The sequence below is a fragment of the Schistocerca nitens genome, chromosome 5, assembly GCF_023898315.1.
Source record: "Schistocerca nitens isolate TAMUIC-IGC-003100 chromosome 5, iqSchNite1.1, whole genome shotgun sequence".
Taxonomy (NCBI): domain Eukaryota; kingdom Metazoa; phylum Arthropoda; class Insecta; order Orthoptera; family Acrididae; genus Schistocerca; species Schistocerca nitens.
In genome coordinates, this window is record NC_064618.1 from 285892762 (window position 1) to 285912348 (window position 19587).

The window sequence follows — 19587 nt, forward strand, 5'->3', positions numbered from 1 at the left end:
TTGCAGACTTTCTTTTTGTCCTATTGAGCGCAATGTTTATGTGTAAATTTAAACCATGGAATTTAGGTTTATGCAAAAATTTACATGCTGTAGACATACTCTAATTTTTAAAACTGTAAAATCCAGTTCTCTAACAGTCATGTTCACTGAATGTGAAGAGACAGTAAAAGTGGTTTGCAGCGGATATTTCTACTAAGTATAGCTTATGAATGTTTGTATATGTATCGGTATCAGAAAAATGTGGTGGACAATCACTCAACTTAAACATTATATTGCATGTTAAGGATATCAAGTGTCTTTAATATAAGTCTCTCAGGTGAGTAATAAAGGAGTAACAGAAGGACTGACCAATTTTTCTATTTATTTAAATGCACTGCTATTGTAGTTATAATTTATTGTGAGAAAGAAAACAGAACTGCATATATTTACAGCAGAGCATGGCACAGCATTTTCATGTATGTATTATATATACACTGCCAGAAAAAAATCAGTAAACCTTGAAAGACAACCTCAGTTTATATCTGATGATGTCATAAGTGTAGTGCCTCAAGAATTTCAGTGTAAATTCTAGAGACACTTGGCTTTCCACTGTCTCGAACACCCAGTATCTTAAGTATGAAGGTGAGAGAATGGAGATGTGTCTACCTTGGCGCCAGTTTCTGTGTGTGCAAGATGGAGGTGTATTGGGAGAATATGGCAATAGTGATGGTCGATCGGCACGGACAAGTGTTTGTAGCACGCGCCTGAGAAGCTGTATGTCCAGTACAAAGAGCAAGCATGCTCTATTCCTTGATGGTGTAACAGCTGTATTGTTGTGAACAAATGAATTATGTATTGAAAAAAATACTTTTACATTTGACTTTCAGGTGTTGGACTTGCTAGAAGCAAGAACTGGATTTATAGTGGTAATTAAACCAGACACATTATAATTGTATCTGTTAGTTTCTAATGGTCCAAGACAGGGCTGACTCATGAGAGTTGAATGCTTGTGTGAAATTTGTGAAGTTGTTTTATTGTGGAGATGAAAATATAACAGAGTTGAACAAAAGTACCCTGAGAGTACAGAATCATTTCAAGTGTAGAAAAGAAGTCTATTTTGAAATTCCCTTAACCAGCTAGAGTCTTCACAGAAGAAGAGTTTGTGAAGATCGATGCAGCCGTCTGACCCGAGAAGAAGATCGGCTGCACACAATACGTGAGTCAACTGTGAGAAATGTGTGAGTCTTTCACCCCAGTATCACACAGTCTCCTGTTGTTCAAAAACAATTAGAACGTGGTGACCTAAGTGACAGGACCTGAAGAAAATGGGAATTTTACGGCAGAAACGGGAAGAAGATATTACAAGTTGCCATAGCTACCGGACATAACACGTTATGAGAACTGTTTCCAATAATTGTATTGAGTCCAATAAACCAGTGGAAGAAAGTTGCGGGTGCATTCCAGTAATAGACTTAAGAAAAAGTAATAGTGAAGAAAACTGGAGAGAAAACCTCAATATTTCGACTAAGAAGATCGGGTGTGGAGAGTAAGCAGTCTTCAGACATGTACATTGCACTGATGCTGACACAGTTAGCAGTCACCAACGCCGACTGCACCAGCTGCTGCTCACCAGTGCTGACTCCGTGTCTGCTTGCTGATGTCACAGAAACCAATGTTCAATGCTGCCGGCGCCAGTGATGTCCACCGGCGCCGATTACACATTCGCTCACCTACGCAGTGAGAATTCTACACTGGGTGAGCGTGAAATAAAAACTTTATTATTCTTGTAAGACATGTTACAAAATACAGGGGGGGGGGGGGGGGACTTTTACTGTGTAATTGGTATAATTGAAATTAGTATTAGATGGTCACAAGAGCTAAGTTCTATAGAAGCATGGACAGTATACAACAAGTTGGAGAGACATCAGAACCAGCCATGGCTATGAGGATTGCTAAAGAAGGGCCTGACTGGCTTGAAGTAGTGAATTTAATCAAAGCTCAAAACGCCCAAATGGCAACCTTGAGACATGAACTAAATGCTAGATCAGAAGAGCAAAGTGCTAAGTTGGATGACAGAAGGCTGATTCAGCCACTCTAAGTAAAATGTTAGATGCTCAGAGTGAAATTTGTTATCAAAGTGAAACCTTGAACAGTCAAGCAGCAAATATAGTTTTATTAAAGACTGAATTTGACACTCTAAATAATAAGGTAGAAGATCTGAAATTAGATTTAAAGACTGAAATCACTAGTTCTTTGAATACTCATGTTAATCAACTATTTACTTAACTTAACCAGAGACTGGATGAGTGATTTCAGAATTTAGCTAAAAAACTACAATTTGGTATTGAGGATAAATGTAATAATGTAGAATCTAAATTTAGTGAAAAATTAAAATTTTGTGAAAATGTATGTAATCTTAAATCTCATTCTGTTAGACAGGAAATGGATATTTTGAAAGAGAGCACAGTTCAACCTAAGGAATTAATAGTGATTATTTAATCATTAGTATACGAGCTGTTACTACATGAGATGTCAGTTTGCAAGTAAATAATGTAGAACAAAATTTCAAAGAAAAAATAGTCAACCTTGACATAAATGTAAGAAGTCTGGCGGAACCTTTTGAGCTAATTATATCTACATCTACAGCTACATGACTACTCTGCAATTCACATTTAAGTGCTTGGCAGAGGGTTCATCGAACCACAATCATACTATCTCTCTACCATTCCACTCCCGAACAGCGCACGGGAAAAACGAACACCTAAACCTTTCTGTTCGAACTCTGATTTCTCTTATTTTATTTTGATGATTATTCCTACCTATGTAGGTTGGGCTCAACAAAATATTTTCGCATTTGGAAGAGGAAGTTGGTGACTGAAATTTCGTAAATAGATCTCGCCGCGACGAAAAACGTCTTTGCTTTAATGACTTCCATCCCAACTCGTGTATCATATCTGCCACACTCCCCTATTACGTAATAATACAAAACGAGCTGCCATTTTTTGCACCCTTTCGATGTCCTCCGTCAATCCCACCTGGTAAGGATCCCACACCGTGCAGCAATATTCTGAGGACGAACGAGTGTAGTGTAAGCTGTCTCTTTAGTGAACTTGTTGCATCTTCTAAGTGTCCTGCCAATGAAACGCAACCTTTGGGTCATCTTCCCCACAATATTATCTATGTGGTCTTTCCAACTGAAGTTGTTCATAATTTTAACACCCAGGTACTTTGTTGAATAGACAGCTTTGAGAATTGTACTATTTATCGAGTAATCGAATTCCAGCGGATTTCTTTTGGAGCTCATGTGGATCACCTCACAGTTTTCGTTATTCAGCGTCAACTGCCACCTGCCACACCATACAGCAATCTTTTATAAATCGCTTTGCAACTGATACTGGTCTTCGGATGACCTTACTAGATGGTAAATTACAGCATCATCTGCGAACAACCTAAGAGAACTGCTCAGATTGTCACCCAGATAATTTATATAGATCAGGAACAGCAGAGGTCCCAGGACGCTTCCCTGGGGAACACCTGATATCACTTCAGTTTTACTCAATGATTTGCCGTCTATTACTACGAACTGCGACCTTCCTGACAGGAAATCACGAATCCAGTCGCACAACTGAGACGATACCCCATAGGCCCACAGCTTGATTAGAAGTCGCTTGTGAGGAACGGTGTCAAAAGCTTTCCGGAAATCTAGAAACACGGAATCAACTTAGACCCCTGTCGATAGCGGCCATTACTTCGTGCGAATAAAGAGCTAGCTGCGTTGCACAAGAACGAAGTTTTCTGAAACCATGCTGATTATGTATCAATAGAGCGTTCCCTTTGAGGTGATTCATAATGTTTGAATACAGTATATGCTCCAAAACCCTACTACAAACCGACGTCAATGATATAGGTCTGTAGTTCGATGGATTACTCCTAATACCCTTCTTAAACACTGGTGCGACCTGCGCAATTTTCCAATTTGTAGGTACAGATCTATCAGTGAGCGAGTGGTTGTATATGATTGCTAAATAGGGAGCTATTGTATCAGTGTAATCTGAAAGGAACCTCATCGGTATACAATCTGGATCTGAATACTTGCCCGTATCAAGCGATTTGAGTTGTTTCGCAACCCCTAAGGCATCTACTTTCTAAGAAACTCATGCTAGCAACTGTTCATGTTTCAAATTCTGGAATATTCCATTCATCTTCCCTGGTGAAGGAATTTCGGAAAACAGCGTTCAATAACTCTGCTTTAGCGGCACAGTTGTCGGTAACAGTACCATCGGCACTGGGAAGCGAAGGTATTGACTGCGTCTTGCGGCTTGTGTACTTTACACACGACCAGAATTTCTTCGGATTTTCTACCAAATTTCGAGACAATGTTTCGTTGTGGAACCAATTAAAGGCATCTTGCATTGAAGTCCGTGCCACATTTCGCGCGTCTGTAAATTTTAGCCAATCTTCGGGATTTCGCATTCTTCTGAACTTCCCATTCTTTTTCTGTTGCCTGTGCAACAGCGTTCAGACCTGTTTTGTGTACCACAGGGGATCAGTTCTATCTCTTACCAATTTATGAGGTATGAATCTTTCCATTGCTGTTGCTACTATGTCTTTGAATTTGAGCCACATTTCGTCTACATTTGCATAGTCAGTTCGGAAGGAATGGAGATTGTCTCTTAGGAAGGTTTTTAGTGACGCTTTATCCGCTTTTTTAAATAAAATTATTTTGTGTTTGGTTCTGATGGATTTGGAAGAAACGGTATTGAGCCTAGCTACAACGACCTTGTGATCACTACTCCCTGTATCAGTCATGATGCTCTCTATCAGCTCTGGATTGTTTGTGGCTAAGAGGTCAAGTGTGTTTTCGCAACCATTTACAATTCGCGTGGGTTTGTGGACTAACTGCTCGAAATAATTTTCTGAGAAAGCATTTAGGAAAATCTCGGAAGATGTTTTCTGCCTACCACCAGTTTTGAACAAGTATTTTTGCCAACATATCGAGGGAAGGTTGAAGTCCCCACCAACTATAACCATATGAGTGGGGTATTTATTTGTTACGAGACTCAAATTTTCTCTGAACTGTTCAGCAACTATATCATCGGAGTCTGGGGGTCGGTAGAAGGAGCCAATTATTAACTTAGTTCAGCTGTTAAGTATAACCTCCACCCATACCAATTCACACGGAGTATCTACTTCGACTTCGCTACAAGATAAACCACTACTGACAGACACAAACACTCCACCACCAATTCTGCCTAATCTATCTTTCCTGAACACCGTCTGAGACTTTGTAAAAATTTCTGCAGAACTTATTTCAGGTTTTAGCCAGCTTTCTGTACCTATAACGATTTCAAACCACCCCACTTCACCCGACTCACTCCTATTAACATTCCAGAATTGCTTAATCTCAAACACTGCCTCACCATCATTCCCCAAATCCCTTGGAAAGAACCACGGTCCATGCCTCTAAACATGTCTGCAAAAATTGTCTGGTTGGAGGCATATGTGACACTCAATGGTGAAGAGAACATGCTGCCAGTCCTTAGTGGTCCATTCAGCATGTTGTTCAGCCCATCTGCACTGCACTGCATGGTGTCATGGTTGCAAATATGGAGCTCACCATGGACGTCAGGAGTGAAGTTGCACATCATGCAGCCTATTGCTCACAGTTTGAGTCATAACACGACGTCCTGTGTCTGCACAAAAAGCATTCTTCAACATGGTGGTGTTGCTGTCAGGGTTTCTCCAAGCAATAATCCATAGGTAACGGTCATCCACTGTAGTAGTAGCCCTTGGGCAACCTGAGCAAGGCGAGTAATTGACAGTTCCTGTCTCTCCGTATCTCCTCCATGTCTGAACAATGTCGCTTTGGTTCACTCTGAGATGCCTGGACACTTCCCTTTTTGAGATCCCTTCCTGGCACAAAGCAACAATGTGGATGCGATCGAACAGCGGTAAGGATGGTCTAGGCATAGTTGAACTACAGACAACCTGAGCCGTGTACCTCCTTCTCGGTGAAATAACTGGAACAAATAGGCTGTTGGACCCCCTCATCTAATAGGTGCTGCTCATTCATGGTTGTTTACGTCTTTGGGCAGGCTTAGTGCCATCTCTGAACGGTCAAAGGGGCTGTGTCTGTGATACAACACAATCAACATCCATATTCAGGAGTTCTGGGAAGAGGAGTGATGCAAAACTACTTTTGATGTGTGTAAATACGGGGGTCCCATTGCTGATCCTTGGGGTACATCATATTTAATTTGTTTAAAGTCTGATAAGTGTTCAGATAGAGTTTTTAGGTGAATATTTGTGTGCTTGAAGCTCACTCCCTGCTTGCAGTTGCTGAGGAAGAAACTGATCCAGTTGTTGGACAGACCTTGAATATCATATTTTTCAAGCTTTGACAGCAGAATCTTATGGTCTACCATGTCAAAAACTTTTGACAGATCAATAAATACTTCAATTAATTCCTGTTTCTCCTTCTATCAGGCTTAATATGGAATTGATGCACTCATAAATAGCAGTTGTTATTGACCTCTTATTTCTGAATACATGTTGGATATTGTTTTTATTTACAAATTTCCTTCTAATCCTGTCCAGTAAGTCCGTTGGCCCAGTGTTCTGGGTGACTTTTCTAAACTCTACCCCTTTGCCTAAACCTCTCCAGTCCCTTTTCCTTCCCTTCAACTTGTCTGCCATAAGAAGGAGCCACTGGCTCCAAAATCTTGTGAAAGTTCAATCCTTTTGTGTGTGTGTGTTTCCCTGGTGCCACTTGGTGAGTATATTTTTTTTATGGGTCCATTTAAATTAAATTTCATAAGTTTGTCATACATAACTTTTTCTAATACTTTCGAAATACTGGAGGAAAATGTGATAGGTCTATTTCTGCAGTCAAAAACTAACAGCAGTCCAGAATTTATTAATTATTTCAAAAAATACAAGCTAGTTTTGAAACGCATCATAAAGGAGGCAAAAATTAAGGAAAATGACAAATATATTATGAAGTCATCCAATAAAACTAAGTCCATGTGGAAAGCTGTGCAGAATCTTACTGGGAAGAAGACAACTCACAAAAATATTGTGATATCACATGATCGCAAGAATGTCACTGACCCTAGGGAAGTTGCAAATAGTTTCAATTCTTACTATGCAACTGTTGCTGGGAAATTAGTGAAGGAAAAATTTGGAAATCCACCTAACACAACATGGAAAGTACTTTCATCTATTGAAATAAATAATATATCCATGTTCCTCAGTCCAGTAAGCCCAACAGAGCTCCTAAATACCATTAATTCACTGAAGAGTAAGTATTCAACTGGTATTGATGATATTCCAGATTATATTATAAAAATAACAGCAAGACAAATACTTTCACCTTTATTGGACATATGCAATTCATCCTTATCATGTGGTGTCTTCCCTCAGCAACTGAAAATGGCAAAAGTAATACCCCTATATAAAAAAGGTGATCATCAATGTATGGGTAACTATAGGCCTGTGTCTCTATTGTCAGGGTTTTTGAAAATTATTGAAAAAGTGTTCCTTTCAAAACTAATTACATTCTTCGACAAGAATAATATTATTTCTGGATGTCAACATGGCTTCAGACCACAGAGATCAATTGAAACTGCCACTCTCAATCTGATAAACCATGTCTTAAATGCAGTGGACAACCACAGAAATATCTCAGGTTTATTCTTGGACACAACAAAAGCTTTTGATGTGATTGATCATTCTATACTCCCGAGGAAGCTCGAATGGTATGGTGTAAGAGGTGTGCCAAATCAGTGGATCAAATGATATTTGGAATATCGCCCTCAGGTAACTGAAATTAAGTACACAGAAGGAAATGAACTCCAGGTACACGTTTCAGGACCATGTGGACTAACTCATGGTGTTCCACAGGGCTCCATTTTAGGTCCCTTTCTTTTTTGGACTACATTAATGATTTCCCATCACATGTTAGCGATTCTGAACCAGTACTGTTTGCAGATGATATCAGTCTATTGATTGAAGGGAATAATGAAGAAAATCTTACTGCAGCTGCAAAAGATATTACAAAAGGAGTGTCTGAATGGTTTACCAGAAACAGCCTAATAGTTAATCCCCCAAAAAATGGTACTCATGAATTTCCACACTGATCAAAATAAAAATCCGGCACAACCTGTAATATGTATAGATAACCCAAACATTAGTTCTGTCAATGAAACTAAATTTCTTGGGATTCATATCCAGGAAAATCTTAAATGGAACACTCATATCACAGCCCTAAATTCAAAACTAGCAAAAATGAGCTATGTGGTAAGAATTCTCTGCAACAGTACTAGTGCAGAAGCAGTTAGGGCTGTATTCTTTGCTCGTGTACATTCAATACTGAAGTACACTATCATTTTCTGGGGAAATGTCCATCAGGCCATAACAGTTTTCAGGAAACAAAAGACAATTATAAGAATAATCAAACAAGTGAGCAGCAGAAAATCATGCAAACCTTTCTTTAAAGATCTGAAGATCCTACCCCTTCCCTGCATTTATATACTGGAAGTAGTCACGCATGTCAAAAAAAGGATACTGAGAAAAGAAAACCTTTTTCCTCAAAACAAAAGTGTCCATGATTACAGTACCAGGTCAGACAGTGACATACATGTCAATCATTGTAACACCACATTATGCCAAAAAGGTGTATATCATGCAGGAACAAAACTTCACAACAGATTACCAAGACATATAAAATCTCTTACTGAACTACAAAGCTTTAAAAAGTCTGTGACATCCTACCTTCTGAAAAACTGCTACTATTCAGTCTCACAGTATCTTATGCAAGACAAAATGTAATTTGTATCTTTAATTGTAGAAATAAGTTATAAATATACAAATTTCAAAAATTTGTAATTATTAACTGTATAGATCCAATTTGTCATAAAAATTTATAAAATTTATGTTTGACATTTGAAAATCCAATAGCTAAAAAGGTTTTCTGCCCAATATCCTGTGTACAATATATGTACTTAAAAAGAGATTTATATGGACAAATAAATAAATAAATAAATAAATAAACATTACCTTTCTCACATTTTTTACATATTTCAATGTCTTTAGATGTTTTCAATAAATCAGTGAAAGTACCCACCTGAAGTGAGCAGTCACATAACTTTGTATGTATTTCAATTAGGTTTGATGCACTCTTCTTTAAGATTGTTGCAGGGTCTCCATTGTAAGTTTGATAGTACCATATTATCAGAATCACCCGTGAAAACATTATTAAAAGTGTAGGCTACTTTTAAGGGATTTGTCAATTTTTTATTTTTTTGTGATGGTGTATTTTTGCATGATGGACAGTGTTCACCAGATTCTTTTTCTTATAACACTCCACATAGCCTTTGCTTTATTATCTGAATTATAAATGTTTCATCATTCATTATTTTTGCTGCTTTTATTACTTTTCTTATTATTTTGAAGTATTTTTTTATAGTGTACGTGTATCTCACTTGAGGAAATTTTTGATATACACGTTTCATGAAGTAATCTTTTTTTTCTGGCATGAAACCCTTATTCTTCTTGTGATCAAGCTGTTTGTTCTGTGACTCGGGACCTTATGGTACAGTTTTCAGTGGAATGACACTCCTTTATTTTCACTGTTCACACCCTCTCTTGCCCCCCCCCCCCTCCCCCTCCTTCTCCAATAATACACAGTTATATGGCCTGTTAACTTTGGCAAATTTTGATGAGACTCATTAATAGGTTGCAGACAAACATCAGCATACTGCTACAATAGTTTACTGTGTCATCTATGAGCAGTAAAAACCTAACCACACAGTTCACAGTTCTCATGGTTAAATTGATGCATTGTTATTCTAATCAGCACAGATTCCTCGGCTGAAAGTTGGCTGTGGACTGACTGGCCTTTACATATCCTCACAATAGTAGGTACTAAAACTATACATTGTTTGGTGTTTAATTGACAGAAATTACAATTAAAACATAAATCATTCAATTAACTAAATGTGTTGGAAAATTGGTACTTTTTAACAGTTTCTTCTACTGCAAGGGTTAGGCCAAATTATTTATTTAAATCATGAAATTAACAGATATAGTTATACAAACAATACTATTGGCAAACCTGGTAATTATCTTGGAATTAATTAAGGTCTGGCTTTGTTAATATATTTTCGAATAGAGCCAAATAAATACTTTAAGAATCCTAGTGCTTTTTCTTCCAAATGTTTATAATTAGTGCAGAATTTATAAATGTTTATGAGTCAACAATAGAATTTAAGTTATGAAACAATTACTGATTTCACCCTATAACAAAAGCTATTAACTAGGAATAGTCAAAATAAATTAGAAAATCAATTACATACATAAAACTAAGGGCAAAATTAGATCTGGTGCTATATTCTTTAAAACTGAGGGCTAACCATTCTATTTTATGAAAATGCAGATTATACTCACGTATGTTAATGATAATTAGTCAAAAATGGAAAAAATGAATTTAAGGAGTCAGATTGCAAAACAAGAGGGGAAGTAAACATAGTCCAGCTTGCTTCGTCACAAAGTTTTAGATGAGTTGTATTCACGACTTGGTAATTGGGAATCATATTTAGAGCACCACTGATTAATCTCCAAAGTAAGAGATGTTCATGTATATTGTTACAAATGTGAAAATGTTTTCTTATAAACAGTTTGGGAAAAATTTGAATGTAAAGTACTTAATAAACCTTCATGTATGATATAGAAAATGGGCAAGCATGGCACAAAGAATTCATAGTCAAACAAATAATGTGTTACATGAAATTGTGTTGCATGAAAGAAGCCACTATTTTGAAAGTTCTGCAGAAGATATGAATTGCTCAGTTGATGCAGAAAGAAAAGCATGTGGGTTTTTAAGTACAAATAACTTGCTTTTACAAATGATGTAGGTACTAGAATTAGAAATTTGTCTAGTACCACTAGTTTTGAGCCAGTTCTCAAACAAGGTTGCTGAGCAATTGCATAATGATAAAGCTGACAAAGCATTTGAAGAAGAAGGAAATTTAGTCATTTTGTCCACAAGTATCTGTACACCCAAAGTGTTTATACAGGAGTTTCATCTGATTTATGGGCCACACATGGAAAATCATCTTTTATTTCTGTTAAGTTATGCGTGAATTCTGTCTGCTAAAATATGCAACAGTGTCGATGAATTTAAATGGATTTCTTATCTGTATATTGGTCAAAAGAAATTCAGATCTATTAACTGATTTCTGGTGTGATAGTAAGTATCATCCAAATTGTGATTTCTTGAAACATTTTTCAGGATATTGGTCAATATGTTTCAAGTATTCAGATACAGTTATGGATCATTAAATTTTGATGATTTGCAAGTCATTTCACATGTGCCGTATGATGCCAGCAGCCTTCAAGGATAGTAATGACCATTTAGTGTGTGTAGAAATGTTACAGAGAGAAAATGGTGTCAGACTGGAAACATACCATCAGAAAGATGAGATATGTTATATTTATGTGATGCTTGGACAGATAGGTCACAGAGTAAAGATGTGTCAGAGCCAATGCTATGTGCAGAATAGCCACATTGATAACCAGGATTATGAGTATGAAGGCCAGTAGCTCACAACAAAATGATGAGTTGGTAAAGAAATGAATGTCTCAGTGAGGCATCAGCTAAGGCCACAAACCAGCTAGTAACTTTTGAACAATATTTAATGTTGAAAATAACATAAATGAGATAGGTCAAGATGGTGATGCTATTGATGCATGTAATGTGTTGAGGTAAGGGTGCAGTAACACACTTCTACCATGTTTTGTCCACAGAACTTCTCAAAGGACTGTGCTGGCAAGTTTGACACTAATATTGAATTGAAAAAAAAAATGTTGGTAGTATATCCAGCTTGACTATGAAACTTGGGACGATAACGAACAGGAAAAATATTGTACAAATTTGGGTTGGAAGCTTTGGCAGTTCCATTCAATGGAAAATGATAGTACAAACTTAGTCTGGTGAAGTACACTCCAGGAGGCAGAAATATAAGATGCCCCTTTCAAACCTTCCACATTTCAAAGACCCAAAAAAAAAAAAAAAAACTGCAGTAGATATGATACTGAAATTGCACCATATGCTACAGCATCTCAGAGTTTATTTAATAATCATCAGTACACCTCTACATGTGAACTATTTGCAGCATGAAGAATATTAGATCTGCATTCAATTTTTCCTATGTTCTTCATATCATGTTCTTGGCTGCTGTTGCAGTTGCATCAGTAATACGATATCTTAACATGTGAATATTGCCCACTTTGGCCAGATATGTATGGTTTCACATGAAACCCCACCCCACAAGAAGAAATCTGGCAGGGTAATGTCAGGAGAACACAGTGACCAGGGTGAGTCCTACACATCTGAAACACTAATTGGGAACTTTCATATCTAGGAACTCACAAGCAGCCACTGGCCAGTGTGACACACCTCCATCTAGTTGAAAGATGATGTTGGGTTGCAAGTATTATATCTGAGTGTATTCAAAGTGCCCCCATATGTTCAGATACACTGACCTATTCATCATCTTTTCTGCAAAGAAGAACAGTCCAACAATCCAATCGTGCATTAGTCCACACCAGACATTCAGTTTAGGGCTGTCATGAACATGTTCAGTGGTAGCATGTGATTTTTGCAAGCCCAATAACTGAATGAAATGCTGATTGGCCATTCCTGATATGTGATAGGTTGTCTCATCTCAAAATAAACATCATTACAGGGATATGGAATTCATGTCAATATGCTGCAGCTATTTGGTGCAAATATTTTTGGGCTTGTTTCTTCATTCAGCATCAGATGCTTCAGAATTTGCACTTTGTAGGTATATAAATGATAATGCTGTTGTACTACCAATGCACTGTTGCTCGGGGTACATTAAGTCACATAGATGTCTGCCGAACTGACTTCTCAGAAATGCTTGTCTGATGTCCTCCACTGTCTCTTCTGAAACATTATGATGTATGCCACTAGAATGTTTTAGAACACTTACAATTCTGAGAAACATATGATAACATTCTGTATTTGTTTTCACATCAGGTGAATCAGATTCATACAACCTACAATAATTTCTTTGCACAGCCAACAGGATTTTGTTTTTGTGAACTACAGTACTGCTTGTGCACTATTGTGAAAAGGAAAGTTGTCACTCACAATATAGCGAAGATGCTGAGTAAAGATAGGCACAACAAAAAGACTGTCACAAATAATAGCTTTCGGCCAGTAAGGTCTTTGTCAAAATTAGATGACAAACACACACATACACACTCATGGAAATGCAACTCACACACACATGACTGCAGTCTTAGGCCACTGAGGCTGGCAGTGTGGCCTCAGTCTCCTGAGACTGCAGTCATGAGTATGTGAACTGCATTTGTGTGAGTGTGTGTTCATTGTCTAATTTTGATGAAGGCCTTACTGGCCAAAAGCTATTATTTGTGACAGTCTTTCTGTTGTGCCTATCTGTGACTCAGCATCTCAGTATATGGTGAGTGGCAACTTTCCTTGTCACACTACTGTTCGCACACACTGTTGTGACATCACCATTATCACTTTATGTGATCACCTTACTCTCTGACAACAATAGTTGGCACATCTAACGTGGGAATATAAAGTCTTTTAGATGCTCTAGCATATAGTGCAATTTTATTGTCATACTAGCTAAGCCAGCAATGCTTCCCAATTGCTAAATACGTATGGGAGTTGGATATGTAACCTAATATCCCAATCTACCCCCCCCCCCCCCCCCACCTCCTCGATCCATCGCCTTGTCCTCCTCCCCTTACTTCAGTCCATCACCTTGCCCCCACTTCCTGTACATCTCTTATCCCACAGTCTCTTTATCCATCTCCTCCAGAATCTCTCTGTGTGTATCCTCCTTCCGCTTCTTTATATCTATTCCCCCTCCCCTCCCCGATTCTTAGTTATTGCAAATTGAACCCTGATTGAAAACAGAAGTAAAAATGAATGGGTACATCAGTTGGAATCATTAGTACACAGGATATAAGAAAGATCTTTCGAGCTGCTGGATCTGTGAGGATAGGAAGTTTAATGACAGTGTTTCACATGGTTCCGATCTACAAACATGCAGTATTATAAAGTTAGCCATAAAATCAACTTTCCTGTTTTCTGTTAAAAATGATAGTGAAAAGGAAAACAAAATAGCATATTTTCACAGCACGCCTTAGCATATTGATTGTCACACCTGGTTTAACAGAAAGTGTTTACTGTATAACAGATGGTGCAGATGGTGCAGTGTCAGTCACTCAGCTGGTAGAGAAGGGATTCATATGACTGTATCTTTTCTTGAATGGGTGTGAATAGACACAAAGCCATTTCAGTAAGATCATGACTTTATTTAAATGATGAAATAAATCAGAATTGTTCCAGAGTCGTAAAAGATTGTGCTTGAGAAATTGTTATTTCTATTTGCTGCCAAATGCAGTTTATGATCTTCATCAGTCTCATTGACTCAATGATCATGTTGTTGGCCTGCACTGCATGTATTCTGAGCAATATTTTGATGCCTCACCAGTGGTATTTTTTCAAAGAAATAAACCATGAACTGAAATCAATTGAATGTTTGCAGCATAGCACATAAGATGAGCTGACATCATTTCATTCTTTGCAACATATGAAAGATATTATCACTACCAATAACACACTGAAATATCACTTTCAATTGTATTCTTTTTTGCAAAACATCAGTATTCAATGTCAAATTTGTTGTTTATATAAAACATGTGGCAGCAGAACTCTGAAACTGAATGTCACAATTTTTTGTTGTTGTGAAAAGACTTGACTGCAGAATTGTCAAACCAACCATCACATTTCTTTTTTAGATATTTTCATACAAAAATACACTCCAAATTTCCAACTTTTCTGGTGCATTTTTCATACATTTTCTTTGATACAAACCTTGTCTTAACAAAAAAGGCACAGTCAAATTGGTCATGCCGTTTTCAAGTAATGATCTTTCATACATGCAGCAACTGATTTTTATTTATGTAGATTTACTGCAGTTTGTTTTTCTCCTGGGAAATTGGGAAGGGACACCTTGTAGTTTGGAAATCAATGTGCAAGAATTCAGCAAGGTTGAAATGCTACACAAAATAATGGGTAGTGTTTTAAGGTTAGTATTTATAGGGGAAACTGAGTACAGAGAGACCTGCATGATGTCTCAGAAGTAAACACTTAAACTAGAACATATGATATGCCTCATGCAAGACAGAGAATGTATAACTTGTCATTTAATGACAAGTTACTACAAGACTACCAATTTTGACCCCTAGTGAAGTCAAAAGATAAAGGTACTGGCTGTATCAGTGGTTTCAATCAGAAAGCCATAATTGATGCTTTGTTAAGAGAGAACAACAATATTTTTGTTGCAGAACACACTAAACTTGTGTTACAGGAAAGTGTAGGAGGTATTGTACATCAGCTGACAGATAAAACCTGTTGTGTAGTGTATGGATCAAAGACAAAAATGAAAGCAAAGCCTTTCTCACAATAAACTGAAAACAGAGTGAAGGAACTGCTACATTTGATATATCAAGATGCAGTATGGGTCTGAGGCCCACAATCAGGCACAGTCAAATTCGTTGACAATCATTCAGAATATGCAGTGATACTTTTTACTAAAGCCCAAAAGTGAAGTGCTTCAGTCATTCAAAACTATAAAGTGTACACAGAAAATTTTCAATGAAAACTGTAGGATTGCTATGTTCAAACAATGGGGGCAAATATAAATAAAGACTTTGAAGAATTTCTGCAAGACAAAGGAATTGAGAGGACAAGGACTGTACCTATCACACCTTAACAAAAAGCTGTTGCAGGACAGTCTAACAAAACCCTTGCAAATATTGTGTGATGTATGATTAATAGTGACTTAGATGTCTGACAACAGCAAATGATAAGAGAAAATCCTTGCAAACAATGTCATAGGCGAGGAGCAGACATCAATCGTTTGCAGTGATTCTGATGTTTTGCATAACAAAAATGAGAGTCAGACCTGTTAAATTTAAGACAAAAGGACACACTGTAATGTGGCAGGGTTGCACAATGTATTCAGAATACATTGATACTGTGTCAACAGTAAATTACAGTACCCACATTGGTCACTGTGTATGTTCATTACAGTGTATTATGTTTTACATATCAGCACATCAGTGCAAAATACAGTATAGTTAGCTGATTTCCATTCTAATTTCAGTATGCACTATTTGTCACAGGTTGTTACCATGACTGGAATATAAACAGATGCAACTATTTTCAGCCAAAAAAGAAGTTTGTTGTATTTAGCACAATATTGTCAAAAACATGTTAGCAACATGTGAGTATTATGAAAAGGATAGAGTGTTACTCATCACATAGACGAGGCACTGAGTCGCAGAGAGACACGATGAAAAGTCTTCTAAACATGTAATCTTTCAGGCAAAAGGCCTTCTTCAGAAGCAGAAAGCACACACATATTCACACAAGCACAGCTCATCCATACATGGCCACTATTTCTGACTGCTGTCACTTGAGTGTTGACTGAATCAGCATCTGATGTGAGCAGCAATCTGTGGTGGGTTGTTGGGGTGAGGTGGAGGCAGGGCACAGGGAGGGGGAGGGTCAGCAGGATACATGTGGCTGACGTGTTATACTGCCTGTGAGAGCAAGCAGGGAGATGGTGAGGGCAGGATAGTTGCAGAGGTGGGTCCCTTTGCTTAGTGAAGGGTAGGGGAAGGGGGGGGGGGGGAGGTTGGAGGAGCAAGGGGGAGGGCGGGGAGCTGAAAAAGGAGAAGGGAGAGAAGAGGAGTAGAGAAGGGACAACACTAATGGGTGCATTGGCAGAATGGAGGCAAGAATAGTGGGAACAAGGAAGAGGTTAGGTAGGTGGAAGACTGGGACTAACAAAGGTTGAATCTAGGAGGGATTGCAGGAATGAAGAATGTGTTACAGAGAGACTAGAGCTGGTGTTGTTGGGTAGAATCCAGATGGCACAGGCTGTGAAGCTTTCATTGAAGTGAAGCACATAATGCTGGGCACCATGTTCAGCAACTGAGTGGCCCAGCTTGTTCTTAGCCACAGTTTGAAGTTAGCCTTCCATGTGGACCGACAGCTTATTACTTGTCTTGCCCATGTAGAAAACACCTCAGTGTTGGGAAAGGTAGTGTTTAACAGTGGCAAGGCCATGGGCATTGTGAATGTTAATGTAGAGGGAGGTGGCATCAACAGTGATGAGCAGGATGCCACGTAGTAATGGAACAGGAACTGGTACTGTATAACCCTTTGATTCTTTTCAGAGTATGCTGATGCAATAGCTATATATTTAACAATCATATAAAACAGCTCACTCAACAAGAAATCCATACCCAAAGACTGGAAAGCTGCACAGGTCAAACCAATATTCAAGAAAGCAATTGGAATAATTTCCTAAATTAGAGGCCTATACCATTCAAACATTATGAATTACCTTGAAGAGAATGATCTGTTGACACACAGTCAACATGGATTTAGAAAACATTGTTCTTGTGGAACACAACTAGCTCTTTACTTAGACAAAATGTTGAGTGCTATTGACAAGGAATTTGAAAATGTTTCCATATTTTCAGATCAGTGCAAGTCTTTTGAAACCATATCTCACAAGTAGCTTGTAATCAAACTGCATGGTTATAGAATGTTGTCTCAGTTATGCTAGTGGATTTGTGCTTTCCTGTCGGAGAGCTCATAGTTCATAGTAATTGCTGGAAAGCCATTGAGTAAAACAGAAATGATTTCTGGTGTTCACCAACGTAGTGTTATAGGACCTCTGTTGTTTCTTATCCATATAAACAATTTAGGAGACAATTTGAGGAGACATCTTACGTTGTCTGCAGACGATTCTGTCATTTATCATCTAGTAAATTCATCAGAAGATCAAAACAACTTAGAAAAGATACCTGTATAATGCCAAAATTGGCAGCTGAGGCTAAATAATGAAAATTGTGAGGTCAGCCACATGAGAGCCGAAAGAAATCTGTCAAACTTCTGTTAAATGATAAATCAATCAAATTTGAAGGCCACAAATTCAACTAAATACCTAGGAATTACAATTATGCACAACTTAAATTGGAAAGAACACACAGAAATGTTGTGGCAAACAAAAGACTCCTTTTTATTGGCACAACACTTAGAAGATGCAACAGATCTACTAATGATCAAAAAATTAGAAACTCCAGGTAGGAATATCAACAGTGTAGGAAAAGACAGATTGCTACTTACTGTAAAGAAGACATGTCAACTTGCAGACAGGCACAATTAAAAGACACTTACATACAGCTTTTTGCCACAGCCTTCATCGTTAAAAGAGAGGCAGTCATCGTTCACGCATGCACAAGTGAGCACACCTCATGTACATATGACTGCCAACTCCAGCATCTCATGGCAGAATGTAACTATAATGTGGGACACAAGCAGCAATCTGGTGGGGGCAGGGAAGGGAAGGGGATAGTAATGTATGGGTGTGGAGAGAGACGAATGCTGTCTGGTGGGTTATGCAGGGAATAGACTGTCAATAGGCCCAGTGTCAGGAGGTTGTGGGGGAGGGAGGTGGGGAAAAAAGGAGCAAAAAAGGAGACAGGTGGGCAAAGACAGGAGGGTGCATTGGCAGAGGGCTACAAATAAACAGGGTGGGAGATGATAATGGGAAGGAGATGATAGGACAGTCGGGTTGGAAATTGTCTTCTTTATGTAAGTGTCTGTTAACTGTGCCTGTCTGCAACTTTGATGTGTCCTGTTTACGGTAAATAGCAATCTGTCTTTTTCTACACTGTTGATACATCTACTAAAGAGACTGCCTACACTACATTTGAACATCTTCTTTAGGAGTACTGCTGCTTGGTGTGGGATCCTTACCATTTAGGATTAACTGAGTACATCAAGAAAGTTCAAAGAAGTGCAGCATGTTTTCTATTATTGAGAAATATGGGAGAGATTGTCATGGACATGATATATGATTTGAGGTGAACATCATTAACACAAAGACATTTCTAGTTGTGGTGAGATCTCATAAAATTTCAATCACCAACTTTCTACTTTGAAAGCAAAAATATTTTGTTGACGCTGACAGGGAGAAATGATCATCATAATAAAATAAGGGAAATCAGAGCTCTCAAGAAAAGATAGTTTAAGGACTGTGAAGATAAGATACAAGAAATTAGGGCTCATATGGAGGCATATAGACAGTTGTTTTTCCCTTGCTCTATTTGTGAATGGCACAGGAAAGGAAATGACTAGTAGTTGTCCAACACACAGCTTACAGTGGATTGCGGAATGTTGATGTGGATGTAAATGTAGAATATTATAGTGCCTAAATACTCTTAATAAATATTTTTGATACACAATGATTTGTAATATGTATAATTTTTTGGATGAAATAGCTAAACATTCTAATTATATGTGAACTTCTGTGCAAAACAAACATGGAGAGCAAATACTCTTATCAGAAGTTGAGTCTTGACCCAGATGAACTGATAATGTATATACACTTGTATATATAGATTAACATACATTACTTTTTGCTTTTACTTAGTAGTAGATATAATAAGTATCTTTCTTTG

The 19587-nt window shown here is 37.8% G+C and overlaps 1 protein-coding gene across 1 annotated transcript; it reads left to right on the forward strand.

Moving 5' to 3' along the window:
• Positions 1-276: 276 nt before the first annotated feature.
• LOC126260396 (uncharacterized) lies at positions 277-8073 on the forward strand. Its single transcript, XM_049957724.1, has 5 exons — positions 277-316; positions 432-560; positions 6854-7387; positions 7490-7698; positions 7993-8073. The coding sequence occupies exons 1-5, from the start codon at positions 277-279 to the stop codon at positions 8071-8073; spliced, it is 993 nt and encodes a 330-aa protein (XP_049813681.1).
• Positions 8074-19587: the final 11514 nt, after the last annotated feature.

Coding starts and splice junctions, on each gene's coding strand:
- LOC126260396 (XM_049957724.1), top strand. CDS start 277: ATGTTAAGGATATCAAGTGTCTTTAATATAAGTCTCTCAG. Junction 317..431: donor CTTTAATATAAGTCTCTCAG/GTGAGTAATAAA, acceptor ATATATTTACAG/CAGAGCATGGCACAGCATTT. Junction 7,699..7,992: donor ACACAACAAAAGCTTTTGAT/GTGATTGATCAT, acceptor TATTGATTGAAG/GGAATAATGAAGAAAATCTT.